The sequence below is a fragment of the Bubalus bubalis genome, chromosome 21 (assembly GCF_019923935.1).
Source record: "Bubalus bubalis isolate 160015118507 breed Murrah chromosome 21, NDDB_SH_1, whole genome shotgun sequence".
Classification (NCBI taxonomy): domain Eukaryota; kingdom Metazoa; phylum Chordata; class Mammalia; order Artiodactyla; family Bovidae; genus Bubalus; species Bubalus bubalis.
In genome coordinates, this window is record NC_059177.1 from 6,150,363 (window position 1) to 6,164,939 (window position 14,577).

At 35.4% G+C, this 14,577-nt stretch overlaps 1 protein-coding gene across 1 annotated transcript in view; it reads left to right on the plus strand.

Annotated features, from left to right (window-relative positions):
- The window catches only part of STT3B (STT3 oligosaccharyltransferase complex catalytic subunit B), a 104,174-nt gene that overhangs the window by 54,090 nt on the left and 35,507 nt on the right, over positions 1-14,577 (plus strand). The window contains exons 2-3 of the mRNA XM_025272339.3: positions 2,592-2,700; positions 6,222-6,509. Of these exons, the coding sequence (XP_025128124.1) occupies positions 2,592-2,700; positions 6,222-6,509 (397 nt within the window). The remainder of the gene's footprint in view (positions 1-2,591; positions 2,701-6,221; positions 6,510-14,577) is intronic.

Here is a 14,577-nt window from a genome sequence, read left to right on the forward strand (position 1 = left end):
TGATCCTGTTGTCTCCAGATGCCTCAGCTAAGCCTGTCACCCCAGTGATCCTTCTTCCATCTGTGTGGTTGCTCTCCATCCTTTGCTTCATTGTGCTGCTGTAGGATCTCAGTTCTACTTGAGCTTCCCATAAATATTTTCCTTTGTGGATAGCTGTCTGTTATTTTTTATTGGGGGTATGAAGGCTGCTGTCACCTACTGTGCCATCTTTTCAAAGCCACCTCTCAAGACACTTTTTGTCTTGTTACTAATTTCCTTTGCATCTTGAACCTTTTTAATATTTAGCTTATTTTTAATTTGACATTCAAAAACTCAAATAGTGCTTTTACCATACTTTATTTCACAGTAATAGTAACAGTAGCCTCTGGGTGCTTTAGGACATTATATTTATTTATCAAAGCCACCTTATTGACATGGGTACAGTTGTTATTCCTTTTTTACAGAGGAAGAAACTGGACCACAGAGAATGGTCTAGCCAAGGTCACATAGCTAGTAAGTGTGGAAACAGGATATCCAAACTCAGGCAGTATGATTCTAACACTTGTACCATAAACCTCCCTTTCAGGCTTTGTGGCTTATCTTCTGAAGTTATTCTTATGTCTGTTGGTATTAGTTCTTCCATTGGTTGATTTTGATGCTTAGTTTTCATATTGCTTATTTTTCTCGTTTGATTTTTGGATGTGTGCTTATTTTATATTAGATCAAGTCTGTCTTAAAATATTACAGTATTTTGTTTCTAGTGATCGTGTGTTGGAAAGTCGTGACTTACGGTTGGGAAGGATATATCAAGCTGACTTTGGATATGAGGTTTTCCTATTCATCTGGGAAGCGTTGTTCCACTCTTTGAATTACTTGGCTGTGTGTGTTGGAAATACCCCTGAGGCCCACTTCCTTGCTTGGCAATGGTCGTCTAAGGGGATCCACCTGCCTAGCAGTTCCTATTGCTCATTACCCTGAGGTTGGCAGGATTTTCTCTTGCCTCTCTCCCGCCCTCAACAACTTTATATTAAACATGAACCATCCTGAATATTACCTCTTCAACTCTTCCCCCTTCCAACACCCAAGCGTGCACACATGTACACACACACCATAGTTTGCAGTTACTTCAGGTTGCAGTTTGGACTGTGGTTTCTTCCATCTCATTTCTTCTTATTGTTATTTTGTCTTTCATTGATCAAAATTCTCATTCGTTAAGGTCATGTTCTTATTTTACAGTACAGTTACAGTTCATCTCTGGTTATTTATAACTTAACTCTTTATTTCTGTGATTTTTAGAGTCATAGTTGTTCAGTCGCTAACTTGTGTCCGGCTCTTTGCAACCCTATGAACTGCAGCACGCCAGGCTTCCCTGTCCTTCACTGTCTCCTGGAATTTACTCACATACATGTGCATTGAGTTGGTGATGCTACGTAACCATCTCATCCTCTGCCGCCTTTCTCCTTTTGCTTTTAATCTTTCCCAGCAGCGAGGTCTCTTCCAATGAGTCAGTTCTTCACATCAGGTGGCCAAGGAATTGGAGCTTCAACGTCTGTTCTTCCAATACATATTCAGGGTTAATTTCCTTTAGTATTGACTGATTTGATCCCAAGGGACTCTCAAGAGTCTTCTCCAGCACCACAAATCAAAAGCACCAATTCTTTGGTGCTCAGCCTTCTTTATGATTCAGTTCTCATATACATTCATTCGTACCTGACTACCTGGAAAAACCATAGCTTTGACCATACAGACCTTTGTCGATAAAGTACTGTCTCTGCTTTTTTTAATACCTGTCTGGATTTGTCATAGCTTTCCTTCCAAGGAACAGGCTTGCATCTTTTAATTTTGTGACTGCAGTCACCATCTACAGTTATTTTGGAGCCCAAGAAAATAAAATCCGTCACTGTAATCACTTTTCCCCCCTTTTGTTTGCCGTGGGGCCATATGCCATGATGTTAGTTTTTTGAATGTAGAGTTTTAAGCCAGCTTTTCCCCCTCTCCTCTTTCACCCTCATCAAGAGACTTTTTAGTTCCTCTTTCTTCCATTAGAGTGGTGTTATCTGCATATCTGAAGTTGTTGATACTTCTCCTGGCAATCTTAATTCCAGCTTACGATTCATCCAGCGAAGCATTTTGCATGCTGTATTCTGCATATAAGTTAAATAAGCAGGAATTGAAAGCAATTATATTGAATGTACAAGCTTCATTTTGGTGCTGTATTCTGTTAGTGGTTTTTAGTCTTTTGAGAGTCATTGACATCTTTGAAGATTTGGTAAATTTTATGTACCATCACATTTTTTGTTCAGATGCATAGCTATGTACCATCTGTACCCCAAGCAATGGCCAAATGTTAATTTGATTACTAGTTTTGTAGACTTGTTTTTGGGGGGAGAATGGGCTTTTTTTTTTTTTAGTTATTTTTAGAGGTATAAGCCAATTTCTTAGAAAATAATCTATTGTTCAGGTTTGAGGAAAATTGTTATGAAAGATATATTTATATAGCCATAGATTTATGTATAAAGAGTTAAATATAAAGTATAGTATTAAAAAGCTAGAGCTATTTCTTTCTAGTAAACCAAGTTTTATAACATTTCTTTTTTTCCTATTTTCTCTAGGTTTAACTATAGATCAACACATCATCTTGCGTCTCATGGGTTTTATGAATTTTTAAATTGGTTTGATGAAAGAGCATGGTATCCACTAGGAAGAATAGTAGGTGGTACTGTAAGTATATATGCAGTTACTCATGTTAATCTTAAATTTTTTCAGTGATTTGAGTAAATCATTCATCACTAAGGTGATGGCAATTCTTAAAAGTTTTATATAGTTAAATGATACGTTTTCGCTGGCTAATTTATCTGTTATTTAATTTGTTAAATCTCTTTTCTTAATACTCTTCTTCACACACCCCCACCCCCCAGGCTGTTTTGGGGTTATCTCATACTAGCCATTATTTCTGACAAGTGGTGGAGGTTAAGAGGAGAAGCTCTTGTCACACTCTTAAGTTCAGGTTACTTGTGTTTTTGTTTTGCTCTATAGAAGCTTTATTGAAAAAAACATTTTGGAAGGAAATAAAATGTAGAACAATCAGATAATTCTAATTTTCCTGGTCCTAAATCTGTCTCAGATTACTCCAGGTATTGTTCATAATTTATGGGAAATCAGAATGTCCAGAAGATGATAGAAAGGAAAATGTTTTTAGGATTTGGGATGTAAGGAGAATGGTTTGAGAGAAAATGAAAGACAAGGCACCTACTGGAGAAACATATACATTTAATATTTTTTTCTTGATCACTTTTGTCAGAGGTTTATCAATTTTAGTAGATTCTTTAACCCATTGAACTTTGTTGATTATTGAATATTTGTCTTGTGTTACCTTCCGTTTGTTTCCTTCCTCCTACTTTCTTGAGTTTGATGTTTTTATCTAGTTTCCTGATGTAGTTTGCTCAATAATTTTCAACTTCTTTGTTACTAATGTATTTGTTTTGAAGCTCCAAATTGCCTCATGATCACTGTTTTAGCTACATTGATTAAGTTTTGATATGCAGTGTTTTTATTATCATTCAAGTCAAAATGTATTTTAATTTCTGTTATAATTTTCTTTTATTCATGAGTTACTTAGGACTGTATTTAACTTTTAAACATTAGAGAATTTCCTCATCATCTTATTTTGCTTTTTACTTCAAATATATTAATGTTAGAAAACAAATTCTATAATTTTAATCCTTTGAAATTTATTGAGACATGATTTGTGGCCCCAGGATATAGCCAAATTTTATAAATGTTCCCTCTTTGTTTGGAAGGAATATGTTCTCCATGATAGTGAGATGTTATATTTATAAAATCTGGCACATCTTTTTATCTTTGTAAATAGGGATAATGATATGAAGAATAGTCATGATAGCCTCTGAGGTTGATTAGAAAGGTATTGAATGGTGAAAGATGTGGTAGATGACTATTATCTGTACTGCTTGTGGTGTGAATGCTGTCATATATTTTATTGTACTAATCTTTGATTACTGTAGTTTGTTTCCTGCTATGTTTATAACTTTTTATCTTGAATTCACCCTCAGTGAAGGCTGGTTTTCTGAGATTCCTGGTGTCCTGGTATTTGGAACCATCCTTACAATAATCTTTTTCACTTCCTTTTGCTGGAGCCCTCAGAAGTTTAGGACTGTTTTTACAGGTTGTTTCTCAGTCTAAGTTTCTTATATGTGAAGTTGTTATAAATGTGGAGAGGGCTTCCCTGGTGACTCAGTGGTAAAGAACCCTCCTGCCAGTGTAGGAAATATAGGTTGGATCCTTGGGTTGGGAAGGTCCCCTGGAGAAGAAAATGGGAACCCACTCCAATATTCTTGCCTGGAGAATCCCATGGACAGAGGAGCCTGGTGGGCTACAGTCCATGGGGTTGCAAAGAGTCGGACATGACTTAGTGACTGAGCTTGCATGTATAAATGTGGGACCCATACTCACCCATGTGGTGAATTAGTTATTTCTTGTTTTGTTTCTACTTAAAGATTTGGAAGTAAGGCAGAAGTTGCTTACTGTTTTATTTGATGGGTGGGTAGAATTCATCTAGTTTCATAAACAGGCCCTGGGTTTGTGCTGGAAATTAGGCCTTTTCTTTCATCTCAGTGGTGAGCAATAACTATCCCCCAACCACCTCAAGTACCTAAAGTATATATTAGGGCCTCAAGTGTTTTCGTTTTTTTTTGTTTGTTTGTTTGTTTTTTAAAGACTTCCAAAATATCAGTGCCTAGTTTGAAATGCTTCTTTATGTTTGGAACCTGAAGGATTCCCTCCAGGTTCTCTTTCTTTTAAGGTTAAACATGCCTTTTTTGTTGTTGAGTGGTTTTGTTTGTCTAGAATACCTTGATCTTTTCATCTAATACTTCTATGTGTTATTTTGTATGTCAGTTCAGTCTACCGTATTTAGATATTTTCAGATTTATTTCCATTTAAAAAAAAGTATTGCCAGGAAAACTATTCATTTGGGACCTGGTATTATATATGTAATGGAACAAAATTTTAATTTTTAAGAATGGTGATGATTGCCATACTTTTTCCCCTTTCCTTATCCCACTCTCCTTCCATGAGTTCAGTAGATATTGTGCATCTATTTTATGCCTATCATTGTTATTTGGATGCTGGGGAAATTGTTCATGTTATTCTGGAGCTTGTATTCTGTGAGAGTGTTCATTTATTTATTTATTTTTGGACATGCTGTGCAGCATGTGGGATCTTAGTTGCCCAACCAGGGATTGAACCCATGCTCCCTGCATTGGAAGTGCGAACTCTTAACCACTGGATCACCAGGAAAGTCCCCAAGGGTATTTACTTAATAGATTGTAAGTAAATAAGTAAAATAAATACTATGTGAAATGGTGATAAGTGCTGTGGAGAAAAAGCAAAGGAGTTGGTTTAAAGACCATGGGCAGTTTGCAAATAGTATGGCTCAGAAAGTAAATTTATAACATTCTTTGTAGTTTCAGTGATGGAGAAAGAAAAAATCTTTTAGGATGTAGCTAAGGATGAAAGTGTAAATACACATTTTAATCACAAATAGCCCAGAATTACATTGAATCTTAAATGTTTCATGTTCCTCCTTTGGGGAGAGGTTGAAGAGTACAGCTGTTAACTGGGCCTATTCTAGTTGATTTGCTTTCCATTGTTAAGTATTCTAAGAAGTGTAAAAATGTCAACCTTTGAGGAGTTCCAAAATATTATATTTGAATTCACTAACTAGTCCTCCTTTCCCTAGCTAGAATTGTTCACTTTCCAGATCTTGACTTTGAAGGGAGGAAGAAATCATTTATAAATATCACTTAAATAATAACTGCACATAAATTTTTTTCATCTTCTGTTTGTTTCTCAATCCCTTAAACACAAGTATGGGCAAAATTGTTAAAACCCCATACTTCAGGATGTGTTAGATAGAACCCTGTTTATAGTGAAAGATAGAGTTAGTGGGGACAATTATAAAGTTACTCAGTGTTCCATCATTAAACATCTTCACTTTTAATACTTCATTCAGTCTGATCTTTCTTCTTTTGCTTAAATATATATCTTTGCATATGAGAATTTTTTGTGTCCAGTTGAAAAAGAACATTTAATTTTGTAGTATGTAAAGAAGGCAAACTGTTGTGAGAGCTTATTCTCAACCTAATTATGTAATAATAAAGAGCTTAGTGTTTTCAGCTACCTCCTTATATTTGTAATTACATTTTCCTTTTTTTTTTTCATAGGTTTACCCAGGGTTGATGATAACAGCTGGCCTTATCCATTGGATTTTAAATACGTTGAACATAACAGTTCACATTAGAGATGTATGTGTGTTCCTTGCACCAACTTTCAGCGGCCTTACGTCTATATCTACTTTCCTGCTTACCAGAGAACTGTGGAACCAAGGAGCAGGGCTGTTAGCCGCTTGCTTCATTGCCATTGTGCCAGGCTACATTTCTCGCTCAGTAGCTGGGTCCTTTGATAATGAAGGCATCGCTATTTTTGCACTTCAGTTCACTTATTATTTGTGGGTAAGTAACACTTGATGTTTTGTTATCATTAATACCCATGAACTTTCTACTGAAAGTTGTCATTATAGTTGCATACAGAAAACTGTTATGTTCATGACAAATAAGTCACAGCTCCAATAAAAGAGGCTATTGGAAAATAAGCTGTTGATTTTTTTGTTGTTGTTCCTTTACTAGTGGAGAGAGAGGTCAAAAATACTTAAGAAAGCTGAAGTGGGGTTCAGTGGCTTAGGATGTTGAATTCTGTGTGTGAAATTTGCATTATTTTACTGTTGCCAAGTTATTTCTTCTTTCCCTATCTGTATACCTTCTGTTTCTTTTTCTTGTCTTGCTGTATTAACTAGTACTTCCAGTATGATGTTGAAGAGGTGTAGTAAGATGATCCTCGCCTGGTTCCTTTTCTTAGTGGGAAAGCTTTGAGTTTCTCACTATTAAAACATGTTGGTTATATGTTTTTTTGATCTTATTTATCAAGTTGAAGAAGATCCACTTTAGTTTGTTGAGTTTATCATGAGTGGATGTTGGATTTTGTCTAATGCTTTTTCTCTACTGATATGTGATTGATCCTTGAACAACACAGGTTTGAACTGTGCAGATCCATTTATACATATATATTGTTTTCTATTGAATACATACTACAGTACTTCACAATTTGGTTGAATCCATAGATCTGGATCCAAGGATTATGTAAGGGCCCTACTATAAAGTTATATGTGGATTTTCTTATGCCAACGAGATAGTCACTGCTGCAACCTTTGCCTTGTTCAAGGGTCAATTATAGTTACATATAGTTGTAACTGTATGTAAATTCTTTGACCTTTTGATGTCATGAATACATTATTTTCAAATGTTGAACCTGTATTTCATACCTGGGATAAATCTCACTTGGTCATGCTATATAATTCTTAAAATATCTTGTTAGACTTGATTTCCTAATATCTTGTTGAGGATTTTGTTTCTAATGAGAGAGATAATGGTCTGTTGGTTTTTTTTCTTATAATGTCTTTGGTTTTAGTATTGGTTCAGTACTGGCCTTGTAGAACGAGTTAGGAAGTATTTCCTCTGCTTCTATTTCCAGAAAGAGATTGTAGAAAATTGTTATTTTTATTTATTCTTTTTTAATCATTTGGTAGAATTTACGAGTGACCTCCCCCTTGGCCTGGTGCTTTCTGTTTTGGAATGTTATTAATTATTTATTTATTCCATTTCTTTAATAGATAGAGATCTAATCAGATTTTGTTTGAGTATTAGCAGATTTTGCCTTTCAAGAAATTGGTTCATTTCGTTTAGGTTATCAAGTTTTTGGACATAGAGTTGTTCATTGTATTTCTTTATTATCCTTTCAATGAATGTCCAGGGGATCTGTAGTGATGTTCCTTCTTCCATTTCCAATATTAGTATTTGTGTCTTCTTTTTTTGTTATTAACCTAGCCTAGAGGTTTATTGATTTTTGTTCAGCTTTCAAAGAACCAGTTTTTGGTTTTATTGATTTTCTTTATAAATTTCCTGTTTTCAATTTCATTGATTTCTGCCCTGGTTTTTAATTCTGCTTTCTTTGGATTTAAATTACCCTTCTTTTTCTAGCTTCCTAAGGTGGAAACTTAGATAATCATCTTAGCTCTATCTTTTCTACTGTTTACATTCAGTGCTATAAATTTCCATACTAGCACTATCTGTATACACTATCTGTATATATCTGTATAAAGATATCTGTATATCTTTTTGCTGCATCCCATAAATTTTGATCAGTTGTGTTTTCATTTTTATTTAGCACTATTTTGAAATTTCTCTTGAGGTTTTTGACTTTTGAATGTGCTTATTTAAAGGTATGTTGTTTAACTTCCATGTATTTTGAGACTTTCTAGTTATTTTTCTATTAGTGATTTTTTGTTTGATTTCATTGTGGGCTGAGAATTTATATTATATGACTTTTATTCTATTAAATTTGTTAGGATGTGTTTTATGGCCCAGATGTTGTTTATCTTGGTGAATATTCCATGCTGACTTGAGAAGAATATGTATTCTTCTATTACTGGATGAATTTATCTTTAGATGCCCACCATAGCCAGTATCCAGTTCATTGGTGGTGGTGTTGAGTTTTAGCTCTATCCATCTGTCTGAGAGAAGGGTTTTAAGTCTCCAATTAGATAGTGGATTTATCCATTTATACTTGTGGCTGTATCAGTTTTTCCTCATGTAGTTTGATACCCTGTTGTTAGACATGCACACTTGAAGGATTGTTTTGCTGTCTTTGAGAATTAATCCCTTTATCATTATATAATGTACTTCTTGATCTCTGATAGCTTTCCTTGCTTTGAGGTAGGCTTTATTATATGTATCTTTATCAGTTCAGTTCACTCAGTCATGACCAACTCTTTGCAACCCCGTGGACTGCAGTACACCAGGCCTCCTTGTCCATCACCAACTCCCAGAGCTTGCTCAAACTCATGTCCATCGAGTTGGTGATGCCATCCAACCATCTCGTCCTCTGCCGTCCCCATCTCCTCCTGCCTTCAGTCTTTCCTAGCATCAGGATTTTTTCTAATGAGTCAGTTCTTTGCATCAGGTGGCCAAAGGATTGGAGCTTCAGCTTCAGCATCATTTTTTCCAATGAATATTTAGGACTGATTTCCTTTATGATGGACTGGTTTGATCTCCTTGCAGTCCAATGGACCCTCAAGAATCTTCTCCAACACCACAGTTCAAAAGCATCAGTTCTTTGGTGCTCAGCTTTCTTTATAGTCCAACTCTCACATCCATAATGACTACTGGAAAAACCATAGCTTTGACTAGATGGACCTTTGTCAGCAAAGTAATGTCTCTGCTTTTTGATATGCTGTCTGATGGAGCAAGTGTCTTAATTTCATGGCTACAGTCACTGTCTGCAGTGATTTTGGAACCCAAGAAAATAAAGTCTGTCACTGTTTCCATTGTTTTCCCATCTATTTGCCATGAGGTGATGGGACTGGATGCCATGATCTTCGTTTTTTGAATGTTGAGTTTTAAGCCAGCTTTTTCACTCTCCTTTTTCCCTTTCATCAAGAGGCTCTTTAGTTCTTTGCTTTCTGCCATAAGGGTGGTGTCATCTGCATATCTGAGGTTAGTGATATTTCTCCTGGCAATCTTGATTCCAACTTGTGCTTCATTCACCCCAACATCTTGCATGATGTGCTCTGTATAAAAGTATCTTTATATATACTTCAAAAATTTTTAAATCTTTAAAGAAATTATTTATTTCTGGCTGCACTAGATCTCCATTGTGGCACACGGTACTCTTCATTGCTGCATGTGAGTTTTCTTTAGTTGTGGTATGTGGCCTTCTTGCAGGCACGAGATCTAGGATGGGCAGGCTTCAGTAGTTGTGGCACTTGGGTTCAGTGGGATCTTAGTTCCCAAACCAGGGGTCAAACCTATGTCCCCTGCATTGACAGGTGAATTTTTAACCACTGGACAACCAGGTGAGGCCCTGTATCTTTATATTCAAAGTGGGTTTCTTGTAGACAACATATAGTTGGGTCTTGGTTTTTGATGCACCCTGACAATTTGTTTTTTAATTTGTGCATTTAGACCATTGACATTCAAAGTGATTCTTGACTGTAGTTGGTTTAATATTTACCCCACATGTTACTGTTTTCTGTTTGGTACTCTTGTTCTCTATCCTTTTTCTGCCTTTTGTGGTTTGAACTGTGCATTTCTTGTGTTCTGCTTTCTCTCTTTCTGGCACATCAGTTATGCTTTTTTAAACTGTTTATAGTGGTTGCCATAGAGTTTGCAGCAGACATACACAGCTGATTCAAGTTCACTTTCAAAGAATACTATACAGGCATACCTCGTTTTAATGCACTTCACAAATACTGCGTTTTTACAAATTGAAGGCTTGTGACAACCCTGCATCAAGTGAATCTGTCAGCACTAGACATTTGCTCACTTCATGTCTGTCATATTTTGGCTTTTCTCACAATATTTCAAACTTTTTCATTATTATATTTGTTACAGTGATCTGTAATCAGATTTTTGATGTTACCCTGGCAAAACGATTATAACTCCCTAACGGTTCAGATGATTGTTAGCATTTTTTCGCAGTAAAGTATTCTTTATAAAGTATTATGTGTTATTTTATTAAACATAATGTACTCTTAATATTGAGGACTTTCCAGGTGGCTCAGTGCTAAAGAATCCACCTGCCAGTGCAGGAGTTGCAGGTTCGACCCTTGGGTCGGGAAGATCCCCTGGAGAAGGAAATGACAACCCACTCCAGTATTCTTGTGTGGGAAATCCCATGGACAGAGGAGCCTGGTGGGCTACAGTCCATGGGGATAGCAAAAGAAACGTGACTTAGCAACTAAACAACTCATAATCGACTCGAGCTTAGTGTAAACATATCTTTTATATGCCTTGGGAAGCAAATTTGTGTGAGTGGCTTTACTACAATATTCAGTTTATTGTAGTGGTCTGGAACTAAACCTGCAATATATCTGAACTTTGCGTGTGCCACTTTATAGGCAGTGTGAGTACTTTATAGTAACAAAATAATCCTTGTATCATTACTGTCATGACATTCATATGTAATACATACATAACAGATTACATTGTTGGTATTATTATTTTAAATAAACTTATCTGTTGAATCAATTAAGAATAAGAAAACTAAAAGTTTTTAATTTCCCTTCACTTATTCTGACTTTGATGCTATTCCTTTCTTTAGATGCAGATCTAGGTTATTTTCCTTCTTCTTAAAAAACTTCTAGCTTTTATTGCAGGACAAGTCTGCTGTCAACAGATTTCCTCAATTTTCATTTATCTGAGAAAGTTTTGAAGCATAATTTCACCAGGCCCAAATTTCTAGATTGTTTTTTTCTTTTTTTCCTTTCTCAGTTCTTATATATTTCACTCTAATCTCATCTTGCTGGCGTGATTTTTGAATAGAGGTCATGTGATCGTTATCCTTGTCCTTCTAGAAGTAAGGTGTCTTTACCTCTGGCTTCTTTTAGGGTTTTTTCATTATCGTTGATTTTCTGTAGTTTGAAAAAGATATGCCTAGGTGTGGTTGGTTCTTTTGGCATTTACTGCTTAACATTTGAGCTTTCTGAATCTGTAGTTTGGTTTCTGACTTTATTTAGGGGAAATTATCAGTTGTTATTGTGTCAAATATTCTATTCTTTCTCTCCTCTCCTGGTACTCTCATTACATGTATGCTATATCTTTTGAGGTCTTTTAACTAATACGTAGTGTTTAACATATATAAGTATATATTTTGACAATATGTATGTCTGAATCTTGATAGTATAATGCCAAGTGGAAAAATAAATTGAGGTAGAATACACACAGTAATTTTAAGCAGTACAGACTATATTGTCAGTTTATACTTATTTATAATCAAAGTATAAAAATATGGCATTTATCCATCATATATACCAACTTTATGATAGTGGTTACTCTTGAGTATGGGTGAGTGATACTGAGGAAGGAAGTATGAAGGGGGAGGTTCAACTATGTTAAAAACTTTTTTTTAATAAAATTATCCAGAGCAAATATGTTTTATTTGCATTTGGAAGTCTGGATGGCTATTTTTCTCTGCTCTTCTATATGTTTGAAACCTTTTGTAATAAATTTTTAAAATAATATATTCTATCTGTTGGGAATTTAAAAACATAGAAAATTAATATAAAGAAACCATCACCCGGGTATTACTGTCATTTGCATTTTGTCATAGTTTAAAATTTTTTCATGCTTTTATGAAATGCAAAAGTGTTACTGTTTAAATAGTTTTTTTATTCTTTTAAAAATAGCATGAGTCAACCATTGCAGTAGTGCCTTAACTGGCATGTTAATTACCTTTCATCATTTAAAAATTTAAGAAATTGAGACAAAATTCATGACATAAATTCACTTTCAGCCATTCTAAAGTGTACAGTTCAGTGGCTTTTAGTATCCTCTGTTTACTTGCAAAACATTTTATACCCCCTAAGGAAATCTTGAACCTCCCCATTCCTCATTTTTTAGTTTCTGTTTGAAGACTTATTATTCTGGACATTTCATGTAGGTAAAATCCACATAAAAAATGCATTCACTTAGCATAATCTTTGGTATTTTTGACATGTATCAGTATTTCTTTTTTGTGGCTGAATAACCCATTGAATTGCATTGTATTATATTGTATGGCTTCCCTGATGGCTCAGATACGGGAGACCTGGGTTTGATCCAGGTTGGGAAAATCCTTTGGAGAAGGGAATGGCAACCCACACCACAATTCTTGCCTGGAGAATTCCATGGACAGAGGAGCCTGGTGGGCTATAGTCCATGGGGTCTCAAAAGAGTTGGACACGATTGAGCGAGTAACACTTTCCCTTGCAACCCATTGTATATATACCACATGTTTAAAATCCATTAGTGGATGGACATTGAGTTGTTTTCAAGTATTAACTATTAGGGGTAATACTGCCAGTGCACATTTGTGTACTCGTTTTTGTGTGAACATATGTATATTTTCATTTCTCTTCCATATATATGTAAGAGTGGAATTGGGGGATTTGCCAGACTATTTCCTGCAGTGGTTTCCCCCTTTTACATTTCCACTGGTAGTGTATGAGAATTTTAATTTCTCCTGATCCTCACCAAAACTTCCCCCCACTCGCCCAGTTTTTTTCGTTTGTTTTACTTGACTATTGGTATGAAGTGGTATCTCATGGTTGTTGCTTTGGGTTTTTGTGCGTTTTTTAAAATTGTGGTAAAATATATGTAACATAAAATATACCATCTTAACTATTAGAGTTCAGTAATGTTTAGCATTCAGTAGATTTATAATGTTATACAGTCATCACCACCATCCATTGCCATCGTTTTCCATAACTGCCCATTTTAACCTTCCCCAACCCCTGACCCACCACCATTCTACTTTCTGTCTCTGTGATTTTGACAGCTCTTAAGTATTTCATACAAGTGGAATCATACATTTTTGTCTCTTTGTGACTGGCTTATTTCACTTAGTGTAATGTCATCAAGATTCATCCGTGCTGTGGCATATGTCAGAATTTCCTTTTTTATGGCTGAAAATAATATTCTATTGTATCTATATACCACCTTTTGTTTATCCATTCATTTGTCGGTAGACACTTTGGTTGCTTCCATGTTTTAGCTAACATGGGTATACAAATCTCTCTTACCTTGCTTTCAGTTCTTTTGGGTATACACCCAGAAGTGAAACTGCCGGGTCATGTGTTAGTTCTATTGTGATTTTTTGAGAAGCCACCATATTGTTTTCTGTAGCAACTGTACTATTATACATTTCTACTAGCAGTAGGTCTATTTGAATTAGTTTTGTATATGCTGGTAAGGGTCCAACTTCATTATTTGGCACATTGATGTCCAGTTTGCTCAGCTCTGTGTACTGAAGGGACTGTGGTTCCCCATTGAAAAGACTTGGCGCCCTTATTGAAAATCATTTGACCATATATACAAAAGTGTGTGAGTTTTTTATTTTGTTCCATTGACCTCTCAGTATGTATGTGTCTTCATGCCAACACCACACTGATTACTTTAGCTGTGGAGTAAGTTTTAAAATCAGGAGGTGTTTGTCCTCTTTGTTCTTTTTCGGGATTCCTTTGGCTACTAGGGGTCCCTTGAGATTCCATATGAATTTAGGGTGGGTTTTTACTTCTGCAAAGAAAAAATCATTGGATTTTGATATGGATTGCATTGACTCTAGATTACTTTGGGTAGTATTGTCATCTTCCAGTCCATGAATAATCATGGAGTGTTTCCATTTACATTTTCTTTAAACAGTGTTTTACAGTTTTCATCATGCAAGTCTTCTAATTCATTAGTTTAATTTTATTCTTTTTGATGCTATTGGAAATTTTTTGTAATATCCTTCTTGCATTGCTATTGGTTAGTGTATAGAAATGCAGTGGGGTTTATTTATTTATTTTTCCTGTGTTGACTTGTATCTTGCTGTTTTGCTGAGTTCATTTATTAGCTCTAGCAGGTTTTGTTGCGGGGTGGGGGGAGCTTTTTCCATATGAGATCATATCTGTGAACAAGGGTGATTTTGCTTCTTTCCAACCAATTTGGA